At 42.1% G+C, this 12525-nt stretch overlaps 1 protein-coding gene across 2 annotated transcripts in view; it reads left to right on the top strand.

Annotated features, from left to right (window-relative positions):
* The first annotated feature begins 7734 nt into the window (after positions 1 to 7734).
* LOC134348017 (thiamine transporter 1-like) overlaps positions 7735 to 12525 on the top strand; it is a 34520-nt gene continuing 29729 nt past the window's right edge. The window contains exons 1-2 of one of the 2 annotated variants that reach the window (XM_063050761.1): positions 7735 to 8160; positions 11287 to 11907. In XM_063050761.1, the coding sequence (XP_062906831.1) occupies positions 7921 to 8160; positions 11287 to 11907 (861 nt within the window). In that variant the 5' untranslated portion in view covers positions 7735 to 7920. The remainder of the gene's footprint in view (positions 8161 to 11286; positions 11908 to 12525) is intronic. The other variant, XM_063050760.1, reaches the window with a different exon arrangement.

Raw genomic sequence — 12525 nt, 5'->3', positions numbered from 1 at the left:
CTGCTGACTCAAAACCAGAAAGATGTAATCTTATATAGTGTCTTAGCTGGAGATACCTGAAAAAAATGACTCTTTTGCAATCCGAATTTGTCCTGGAGCTGCCGAAATGACGCAAAAACCCCTTGTATGTATAAGCCTCCAATCCTGCGTATCCCTAATTCTCGCCATGCATCAAAGGCCCTATCTATACATGAGGGGATAAAAGAGGGGTTCGCTGATATAGGTACAAGAAAAGATAATGTTCTGAGTTTCAAATGCTTCCCCATTTGTCTCCACATCTGTATGGTGCTATGGATAATGGGATTGCCTCTATAACAGACTTTATTTAACCGAATAGGGGACATAATGATTGCCCCTATGGGATATGGTAGACAATCCTCATGCTCCATCTCCAACCGTCCGGGAAGTACAACTGTATCATCTATCCAGTATGCTATATGGCTAATGTTAGCAGCCCAGTAATAAAAAATAAAGTTGGGTAGTGCCAGCCCCCAACTAGTTTAATTCTTGCAGAGATGTTCTTTCCTAATTCGATGGGCTTTATAATTCCATACAAAAGGTAGAATTATCGAATCTAATTCTTTAAAAAAATGTTTTGGAAAGATAGAGGCACAGGTTCTGAAATAGACAGAGCAGTTGGGGAAGACAGATTATCTTGACTGCATTTACTCTACCCACTAAAGAAATTGGGAGTGTCTTCCAAAATTCTATTTTCTTTTTAATCTTTTCAATTACAGGGATAAAATTTGCTTCAAATAGAGAACTATACTTTTTGGTTATTGCAATAGCCATATAACATAACTGGATAAACATAACATTTCAGTAGTCTGAGGCGGGTTGTCATGCCTAGTTTAGTATCGGTCAGCATACTCTTCATTACTGTAAAGGTGTCTTTTGTCATCCCTATTCTTCTTTTGATGTCCATGTCGCACCTGCCATCTGATGTCACCCAGCTTCCTAAGTAGCAAAAGTTCTGTATTTGTTTTATGTCTTCCCCGTTTATTCTCAGCCTGCAGATAGGATTCTCTTTCTTTTTGGATATCACTATACATTGTCTTTTTGCAATTGATAGATAGACCATTTTTGCACTTTCTTCAACAACTGTATCAATTAAACTTTGTAGTTCTTCCTCCATACTTCATTTTTTTGTAGTTCATCTCCATACTGAACAATAAATTCAAGGAGCTCTTCAGGTCTTGATATTTTCATGTTGACCCGCCTTGATAGCAACATGCTGCAATCCAAAATTTCTTCATATAGCTGCTGTCCATCAACATCAGAGCTGTACAATACGCCCAAATTTTCGCACTTCTTAGGTCGTTACTGTCAGTGCCGTAACACAATCCCTTGACATCAAGAAGGAACCCAAACTTGGCATCACTGTCATGCAAATGAGCGAACCTTTCATCCACTTCTCTGTAAAGACGGTCCAGTGTTCCCTTCATAACTCTTTCCATTTCCTCCTTAGCTGTTAACCCAGCGTCTCTCAAGTTCTCATCAGCCATTTGTTTCTTTTGTCTCTGACGTCTTTCAACTTCAATATTCCATTCTTGACAGAGATCAACTCCTCTGCATGAAGAACTTGCTCGACTTCTTGGCTTCCTCCGCCTCCAACTTTTTTTTCAATCTTTTTTATTGAGTTTCAAATTGACAAACATAACAATGATACAAAGAGATTGGGATTACAATAATAACGATTAACGTATTATAGACACAGACTCCGAGTAACATATTTAATTTAAACCTCCCAATCTCTTAATAACTGAACATGAAAAAGATTCAAAAAGAAGTTTTTACCCCTACACTAAAAAAAAACAAAACAAAACAGAAACTGGGCTGCCATATTTCATCAGTTAAAATCATTATTTGTCATTAACTCCGCTCCTCTATACACAAACAAAAAGTTATTAAAAAGGATTTGGAAAAGGTTTACATCATATGAAAATGTTGAATAAATGGCCTCCAAGTTTCTTCAAATTTAACAGAAGGAGGTCTATATGATGCATATTCAGTGGGGTCTTTATCTTTTTTAGGAATTAAAGAAATAGGTGCTTCATAAAAAGATTGTGGTAATTTACCTACAAATAAGGTATCCTTAAAAATTCTACATAACCAAGGAGAAAGTAGACTTGAAAAAGATTTATAAAATTCTACTGTATACCCATCTAAGCCGGGTGCTTTACCAGAATTCATCAAAGAAATTGCTTTTTTTATTTCTTCTTCCATAATAGGTGCATCTAATGTTAAACATTCATTAAGTGGTAATTTTGGAATGTTCAATTTTCTTAAAAATTCATGCATTATGGTAGAATCGTCAGGAAATTCTGATTGGTATAAAGAGGTATAGAATTCTTGAAAAGATTTATTAATTTCATTTTGATCAAATGGTCAAAGTACCATCCCGTTTACGAATTTTAATAATCTGACGTTTAGCCGAAGCAGCTTCCAATTGGTTGGCCAGTAATTTATCCAATTTATCACCAAGTATATAAAATTGACTGTTAGATTTAAGTAATTGATTTTCAATTGGGGATGTTAATAACAAACTGTGTTGCATCTGAAGTTCAACTCTCTTTTTGTAAAGCTCCAAATTAGGAGCAACAGAATATTTTTTATCAATTTCTTTAATCTTATCAACCAATGTATGTATTTCATTATTAATTCCTTTTTTTTCAATCCAGCAGAATATAAAATAATTTGCCCACGGATATATGCTTTCTTCTGTAAAAATTAGTTGAGAAGAAAAAGGCAATCTGTTCTTTAATAAAGTTAACAAAATTTAAGTCCTGAAGCACAGTAGAATTGAACCACCTTTGTCTAGCACTGAAAGTTACATCAGTTAATTTGATTGATAGTTTCAGGGGCGCATGATCAGAGACGGCAATTGCATTGTACTCACAGGCTGTAACAGATGAAACTAATCGAGAGTCAATGGAAAAGTAGTCAATTCTGGAGTAATTATGATATACATGAGAAAAGAATGAGAACTCTTTATTGTTAGGATATAAAAAACCTCCAAACTTCGAAAATTCCAGAGTTAACTACAAAGGAATTGATAAAAAAAATTGCGGATTTGTTTGAAAGTACCTGACTGGCTGCAGACCTGTCCATCAAGGAATTCAGGCAACAGTTAAAATCTCTGCCCATTATCAATGTATATTCGTTTAAATTAGGAAAAGATGCAAATAAATACTTAAAAGAATTCAGGATAATCGGTATTTGATGCATAGTGTGACGACAAACCAAGTTATCAGAAGATTGATGCTGATGAGAGAGATAACAGAGACAATGGAGAAACATACAAAATGCTAATAAGAGAGAAGAGAGAGATTAACGAGAAAGAACCACATTTCAGAATATTGACAGACCGGTTGCTTTGAACCTGAACTGTTTCAAGTTTAATGGACAGGCGATACCCCAGCAGGGGGATAAAAAGAACAGGTTCACTAAGGCACGACAGACAGGGCACGAGATCACGAGATAATGAGACCCTGGAAGAGCGGTGTGCCCCCACAAATTGGTGGGAGTTGGAGGTCTGGTTTGAGGGAATCAACCATAGACCGACAGGGTGAAAAGGGATGATCGGCAGGAACCTGGTGTGTGTGTCCGCCCTTGCCTGGGTGCTGGGTTCACTGCGGAGGAACGGTCGTACCCGGAGCGGAGGGGTCACAGTCGGTGACCACAGAAGACATAAAAGAGGGTCTGCCCGAAAGGTCTGCTGAATCAGATTTGCATATCTCTATCTCTCTCTCCAACAGCACAACAGCGATTACTGCGTACTGTACTAAGCTGAACTGAACTCTGCGTCACTTGAGACTGATCATTTTACCCCTAGACTGCGATAGAGCTTGATTGATTTCTATTACCCTAGTTCTGTTTACATGTGTTTTATCATTGCTAACCTGTTGCATTTATATCCTTATGATTAGAGTACTGTGTTACTTATTTCTTTAATAAAACTGTATTAGTTTCTGTTGAACCAGACTCCAACTAAGTGGTCCATTTCTGCTGGTTTGGCAACCCAGTTACGGGGTACGTAACAATCGATATTAACTATAACAACTTTTTGGTTATAAAGTAAACCAGTAATTAACAGAAATCTACCATTCAGGTCTGACGTTGTTTCACAGTGAACAAATGAAATCGAGGAATCTGTAGCCTCCGCCTCCAACTTTCGTCTCTTCCGTCCTTCAGCTCCACTTTCCTTCTTCTTCATGAAGAAACGTTTCATGGTCTTCTTACACAATGCTCTGAAATAAGGCCATCCTAGTGCTTCTCGTCCATGATAATCAAAGACAGATCATACTTCTGAAGAAAATTCTTTTTTCACTATCCCGGGTTGGCTTGTCTGACTTTAATAGAAACTGCTCAGTGGCGCCCCCCCCACTTCATGTGGCGCCCAGGGTACGTGCCATACCCGCCATACCTTAGATATGCCACTGCCCACCTCTACCACATCCACAAACAATACCCTCACATTCAATATTTCAAATACACCATGTTACTGGATTTTCCTTAATTGTAATCTTTTTTTATATATATTTGATTTCTGCTCCTTAAACCTACCCTCCCCCACACACCTTGAAGGTAACAGATTCTCACCACACCCTGTGTTCAGACGTTACCTCAGCCTTCCTTAAAGAAAACAGGTTTAGCCTCTCCAATCTATCTTCCCATCCTAATCCCTCATTAAATCTTATCTGAATCTGAACACCACATATCCTTCCTGTAACACGATGACCATAATCAGAATCAAGCTTACTATCACTGGCACAGTTCGTGAAATTTATTAACTTTACGGCAGCAATACAATGAAATACATGATCAATATATACATATAAATTATGTGTGCCTGTGGAAAATTAAATAGTTCAGTTAAGTAAGTAGCACAGAAACAGAAATAAAAGAGTAGTGTGGTAGTGTTCATGAGTTCAATCCTGCCGAAGGGTTTTCGGCCCGAAACGTCAACCGTTACATAGATACTGCCTGGCCTGCTGAGTTCCTCCAGCATTTTGTGTGTGTTTCATGCATTCAATGACCATTTAGAAATCAGAGGGGACGACGCTGTTCCCGGATCGCTGAGTGTGTGTCTTCAGGCTTCTGTACCTCGTTCCTGAAGAGGGCACGTCCCGGGTGGTGGGAATCCTTCATGATGGACGCCACGTTTTTAAAGCACCGCTCCTTGAAGATGTCTCAGATATTAGAGAGGCCAATACTCATGATGGAGCTGACTAATTCTATGAGTTACTGCAAAATTTACTGCTGTTCATTTCGACCTTGTACGGTAGCCCCCCCCCCTTTACCAGACGGTAATGCCGCCAGTCAGAATACGCTCCACGGTACATTTGTACAGGTTTTTGAGTGAATTAGTTGACAAACCAAATCTCAAACTCCTAATGAAATATAGCAGCTGTCTTGCCTCTTTATAGCTGTATCAATATGTTGCGTACAGGTTAGGTCCTCAGAGATCTGTGTTCCCTCTGTTATGTACACGCAACCCTGTAAAAGTATCAGCAGCAATAGAACACACCTGGAGTCTAGTTTTGCTGTTAACGAGCACTATTTTCTTAGCAACTACTAAATATCGTAACTTAAACCAGGTAAATCAAGAGTTAACGGTGTTATGCATATATAGGTGTATAGATAAAGTTCCCAAACTTATTCAAGCTCAGGTGGCAAGTGTTACAGTCTTACCATGGTATGTAAGAAAGTTCAGTTCAAATGCACAGAGTTGTTATTGTTGTTATGAGGGAGATATTTGTAATCCAGGGCGAGATCCACGATAGGGGAAAAACAAATCAACAGATGTTGTCCATTTTCCCGATGTCCTGCAAATCCTCACACGAAGTATCACCAACAGTAGCTTATCACAAAGGGGACCCTCTTCAAGGGAACCACCACCCAGGCAAGGGTCAACACACCGGTAGATTCCACACGGTTACCCCAAACACACAATGTGATAGCCACTTATTCAGTTCCACGACATACGAAGTAACTCCAAGTGATTTGCCACAGGGGTGCCTTTCTTCAGTGAATTACCACACCCAGACAAAGGGTAAACAAAGGTTTTCCCCTCACCAGAGAACCACTCCTGTGGATTAACTAAGTGACAGTCACACTTTCGTATTCGAATGGAATCAAACTTACCCTTACGGGCTACTTAGAAGAGAGTCCAAACAGTGATCTCTTTATCACTAGGTTTCTTCTGTGTCAAACCTTTCATGCCCCTCCTCTTTCTCTGCAAACTTCTAGTTGCAGTACATTGTGAGAGTCGTTTATCAATACTCTGGATCAATCTCAACTCACCCCTTTTGGGCTACTGAAAGGTTAAACCAACAACTTCACTCACTGGTCTCTTTCATTGATTGAAACCATCCTGACTCTGAGCATATCTATCTATGTGTGTGTAAGAGGATCATCTGACCTTGCTTATCCAAAACAAGCTGTGAACTTGTATAAGCAATCGATTGTCCATCTTTCCACCTCTCTCACCATAGTAACCAAGCAATTTTGTAGTCAGTAGAAATCCAAAAGTCAGTCTCATTATTTGGGCATCTTAAAGTGACAGTCCACAGAAAAAATTAACCTTAGGGGTATATAACACCTCACCTTACCCTTCCTGGTCTTTGGTCTTGCTGACATTAAGTGCAAGGTTGTTGCTGCGACACCACTCAGCTAACTGGTATATCTCGCTCCTGTACGCCTTTCGTCACCATCTGAAACTCTGCCAGCAAAGATTGTATCAACAAATTTACAGGCATTTGGGCTGTGCCTAGCCACACAGACATGGATATAGAGAGAGTAGAGCAGTGGGCTAAGCACACATCCCTGTGAAATACCAGTGTTGATCATCAGCGAGGTGGAGATGCTATTTCCTATCCGTACAGATTGTGGTCTTCCGGTTAGGAAGTCGAGGATCCAGTTGCACAGGACTTACGGAGGTCTAGATTCTGGAGCTTTTCAATCAGGACTGTAGAAATGATGTTATTAAATGCTGAGCTGTAGTCAATAAACAGCATCCTGGCGTTGGTATTTGTATTGTCTAAGGCAGCGTGGAGAGCTATTGAGATCACGTCTGCCGTAGACTTATTATGGCGAGAGGCAAATTGCAGTGGGCTCTCACAGCAAATGGGGTTAGGCAAATTCAGTTGAGGTTGGATCTGTGATATATACTCAAAGCTACATACATATATGCATTTTTAACATACAGTACTTTCTCAACCTGCCCTGCCAGTTTCGATGATTTATACACACATACCCTCAGGTCCCTGTTTCTGCATTCCTTCTAGAATAGTTTCTATACAACCTCCATTCATCCTTCCTACCAAACATAATCACCCCACGTATGTCCGAATTTCATTAACTGCTGTGACATTAAACGCCTCCTGTTTCACCCCAAAAAAACCGAGATCAGAATTGCTACGTTCGGCCGAGTCATCCGTTTATAAGTAAACTTCTTTTACATGCACACGGGTGCAACCATGTTTATTCTAAGCGCCTTGGGAGAGAGAAGCAGATTGCCTCTTACGGTCGGTTATGCTTTACAATACAAAAAGCGTCAATAAGTTGGTTCAAATTCGTGCAGCTTGACGCCAACAGTAGCCGGCGGGACTGATCGGGGAGGCTTGGTGCTCGCAGCCCAGCGTTTACACTGAAGAGCCGTGTCCGTCGACCGAAACTCAGCCACCTCCCTCCGGCTCGTCGCTGTCAGATGACGTCCCGTCACACCTCCTCAGCGCTGCTCCGCGATTTGTCGCTCTCCGTGACCCCGCGGTTACCCGGCAGGTAGTCCTTGCGCCGGCCCGGTCCTACCCGGTCCCGGGCGGGATGAGCGCACTGCGGGGCCGCGGGTCTTGTCTGAAGTGTCTTTAGGGCCGGCAGCTTCAACGCGGCATGTTTGTCTGATGGGCGAGCGCCTCGATGGAGCCTTCGTGCAGGGGTTGCGGATTGGCTGACCGGTGGCCGGGGCTGAGCGCGCCTGCCGGCTCCAGGATGACGGACAACAGCGGCGCGGCGAAACGTGAGGCAGCGGCCCACGGCAGCTGGCTCTACCCCACCGTGCTCCTCTGTTTCTGCGGCTTCTTTTCCAACGTGCGGCCCTTTGAACCCTTCTTCACCCCGTACCTTTTGGGACCGGATAAAAATCTAACAGAAGAACAGGCGAGTGGAGCGTGAGGGGAACACGCCCGATGATGTGTGGAAATGTACTGTGGGGTTATTTCTGTAGTCGTCCCTCACTGAGCTTAGGGTTCTCTAGAGTCTTGGGTTCAGAGTTGCACTATCTATACACGTGTGATGATGACTGATGCCGGCTCAGGGCCCCGGGGATTTGCGCTAACTATCGAGGATGCATGTTTAGATGGTATAATGTGTAGGAGCTTCCCTGCTTTATCCAAGGTCATGTTGACTGAACACATAGCGTGCGCTGATGGTCATGAAGGTCCACCAAGGTCATGAATGTAAATCAGAAACAAGCTAAAGCACTTTTCAACATCCCGGGAGCATCCCGCGCCACGTTCAAGTGCTCCCATGTATCGTGAAAGTAATTGGGGGAAAATTCACAGCGGGTTCGACAAAGTGATATGGATTATGTAACCTGAAGGGAGGGTTACATACCGTAGATGTAGCAATCCTGAAATATGGAAAATGATGCAAATATTTAGCAATTCAGACAGCACGAACTGGATGTTTCAGTATGTTCTCTTTACACCCCTTGCACGAATTAGAATGCGCGCTATCAAAATTTTTCACTTCACGGCAGTTGTCACCGGCAATGTCAGTAGTTATTACCATATCGATTTAGTTTTGAGAATGTTGCGTGAGTTGCCTCCTTTAAATTGCACCTGGGCGCGAATGTTGGTTTACAAAATGGTTTCACCACGCATTTAAATGAATTTTCACCATTGCCCCAAGGAAGGGTACCATAGGCACCTGTTGTTAAGTTCCTTTGAGAAAATCACAACCCACTTAATATGCTAGTCAGTATTTTTCTTTCACAGAAGTATTCAGTTAATTGCTGTGAGGCCCATCCCTGGTCACAAAAAGAAAAGTACACATTCATGGGGGAGAAGCTAGGAAAAAATAAGGGTTATAAAGCAAGTGATTTCAAATACACAGTGTGCTGGAGTACCTCAGCAGGCCAGGCAACATCTGTGAATGGAAAGCAGAATAAACAAATTTTCCCCAAGCTATTGATTTTCTTGAAGCAACCAGACCAAAGGTTAAATATCTTGCAAATGTGATAAATAACTTTAAAAGCTATCTTGTTTTAAATAAACCATTCAATAACTTTTCACCCTTTACATACATTTCCATTATACTCAGTACATATCCGTATTTATAGCCACCCACGTGGCACTCCAGTAGTTCAGCTCAGCATATCATTGTTGAGGGGTATACTCCCCGCCCACCGACCCCTCCCACTCCCACGGGTGGAGAAACCTATACTGTTGTCCTTCCCCACCAGTCTTACGTTTCGGCTACTAAACAGCTTCCTCCCACAGGCAGTCGGACTGCTAAATAGCTGCTCTACCTGACTCTGCTTTGGACACTTTTAACTTGCACTGGGCACTTATAACTTGATTTTAACTGACATGTGGCTGTTGTGTTTTACTATTTATTGTAATGTTTATTATTTAGTGTTGCGTTTGTTATGTTATGATTGCACTGCTCCTGGGAAACGCTGTCTCATTCTGCCCTGCGAATGACAATAAAGCTTTTTGAACCTTTGAATCTTTTTTTTGAATCAGGCCATCGTGCTTAATAGTCCTGGTGAAGGGTCTCGGCAGGAATGCATCAACGGTGTATTCCTATCCTGCCTGCCCTGCTGAGCTCCTCCAGCACGTTGTGTGTATTGCTCTAGAGTTCCAGCGTCTGCAGTACCTCTTGTGTCATTCTACGAGACCTCTTGCAGTGGATGACCAGGACCTCTAAGTGCCTTGGCGTGCTCTTAGTGCTCCACCAACGCCTGCTGGTCTGCCTTCTTGACCGTTGGACCATTAATCGGTCTCCTCTGCTCCACCTGCCAGTGCCAGACTTCACACGCTGGGATAGACAGACCCCCTACCTCACCAAGGGTCAAAGACCCCTCGGCTACCCTCACCTGGTTTGGCCTGTCTGCCAAGACCGTTTAGCGGGCTGTGTGGCTGCTGCGCGAGCTACAGCTACTTGGAGCCACAGGTGAGGGGTGAGAGCTGAGCGCCAGGTGGGAACCAAAGGTGGACAAGCTGCCCTGAGAAAGGGCACGGAAGGCCCCCCCACCAGAGGTGCTACCCGTCCCTAGACACCCCATACACCCCCCTTTCGCAATACTGCAGAAAATTTAATATGTACAATATAGCTTTCTTCCCAATAAATCAGATTCGTCCTTTTCTGAAATATTAATTGGTCATTTTGGAAATAAGATTTCAATATGGGTTTGCTGTGCTTACTACAGAAACATTTGTAAGCAGGACAGACATTAGTAACAATCACTGGTCATTCTCACATCCTTTAATCTAATAATTAACTGTTTGTCATTAAATGCTATTCATTCTACGAGACTGCTTCACACACTATAGTAGACCACACAGGATTTTGTCGGTGTGGGTATGATTTGTGTTGAATTCCTGATTTCTTCTGGGTTTATGAAATCTGCTAAATGAAGGCATCCTTCCTCTGAAATTGCGAGTTGCTCTGGGGTTTCAATAATTTCTGAAAAACTCTGTGCTCAGCTTTGCAGCTTGGCAGCTGTGTAGAACTTAGATAAATCCAGATTTTAGATGTGACTCCTCTTGTAATAGTTGGTGTGGTCTTTCACAGTCTGTGCCACAAACACAAGAAAATCTGCTGATGTTGGAAATCCAAAGCAACACACGCAAAATGCTGGAGGAACTCAGCAGGCCAGGCAGCATCTATGGAAAAGAGTAGTCGACATTTCGGTCTGAGACCCTTCACCAGGATGGTCGGAATGAAGGGTCTCGGCCCAAAACGTTAACTGTTTGCTCTTTTCCATAGATGCTACCTGGCCTGCTGAGCTCCTCCAGCATTTTGCGTGTGTTGTCTCACTGTCTGTGGTCATAGAAGTGAGGTACCAATATTTGTAGGTTTCTGTGGGACTATTAAAGCACGAGTTAGCATCTAGGGGGAAGGTAAAAGACGGAGTATAGAATTGACAGAAAAAAAACTTTCATAACTGTACTTTTTCCTCTGAATAACTTGGATTCTGAATAAAATAATGTAATGGAAATCAGTAATTGAAAGTTATAAATTGATCTTGCTGACTTTGGATGTTTTTGTTTCCAATAGGTGAAGGAGGTTTTTCCAGTATGGACTTACTCCTACTTGGTTCTTCTGTTTCCCATCTTCCTTGCAACTGACTACCTTCGTTACAAGCCTGTCATCATTATACAATGTGCAGCTTTGATTGTGACCTTGTTCATGCTGTTGTATGCCCAAGGACTGCTGGCAATGCAGTTTGTGGAATTCTTCTATGGTATGGTGACTGCATCAGAAGTGGCATATTATTCCTATATCTACACAGTAGTGGACTTTAATAAGTACCAGAAAGTAACTGGATATTGTCGATGTGCCACGTTGGTTGGATACACAGTGGGATCTGTTGCTGGACAAATACTGGTCTTATTTACTCCGATATCTCTCTTCTATCTCAATGTCATTTCCTTAGTTTGTGCAACAATTGCCTTTATTACATCGATGTTTCTTCCAATGCCACAGAAAAGCATGTTCTTTCACAGAGTGGTGCGAAACTGTAATGCTAAAGACATCAAAGTAGAAGATGCAATATCGTCATTAAGCGAACTTGAATCATCTTTACCGCTCAATTGTGACAATGCTGATGCTGAGCATTTGGTTGTTAGCCGTCTTCTAGAGCCAATGAATGCCACCTCGCAAACCCTTACAATTACGGTACTGTGCCACATCTTTTTATTCACATTATTTCGTGCAGTTGAAATCAGAAATAGTATTTTTCTTTGGGTTGTGAATTTTGTGTGAACTTGCTCTCCCTTGAACCAATCAAAATAGCTGCTTCCACAAGCAAATCGATTTCAATAAATCAAAGCCTACTCTTGGATGCTTTACTCATCTAAGGTTTATGGCACTGTGTATTCCAAAAGATCTTTTACTTTGACTTTGTGTTGGCTGCATTATATTCTTAAAACTGCAAAGTGTAAGCTGTCACCAACTTTATTGAAATTCCCAGGCTGGTGAGAGAGCTGTGGTTCCACCTTTTCAGGAAGTTAATTACTAGCTAAATTTTGTTTTTGAGCTAAAGATTGAGTTTGTGCTGCTTCAAGAATACTGTCACTCAGATAGACTGGGGCTGTTTTCACTCGAGCACAAAAGGCCAAAGTGTGGCGTGTGGCCAAGTGGTTAGGGTGTTGGACTAGTGATCTGAAGGTCGTGTGTTCGAGCCATGGCCGGGGCAGCGTGTGTGTCCTTGAGCAAGGCACTTAACCACACAATGCTCCAGTCTACCCAGCTGAGAATGGGTACCGGCAAAAAAAATGCTGGGGGTTAACCTCG

Source organism: Mobula hypostoma, chromosome 6 (genome assembly GCF_963921235.1).
Source record: "Mobula hypostoma chromosome 6, sMobHyp1.1, whole genome shotgun sequence".
NCBI classification, from domain to species: domain Eukaryota; kingdom Metazoa; phylum Chordata; class Chondrichthyes; order Myliobatiformes; family Myliobatidae; genus Mobula; species Mobula hypostoma.
This window is presented reverse-complemented; position numbering and strand designations above follow the sequence as displayed.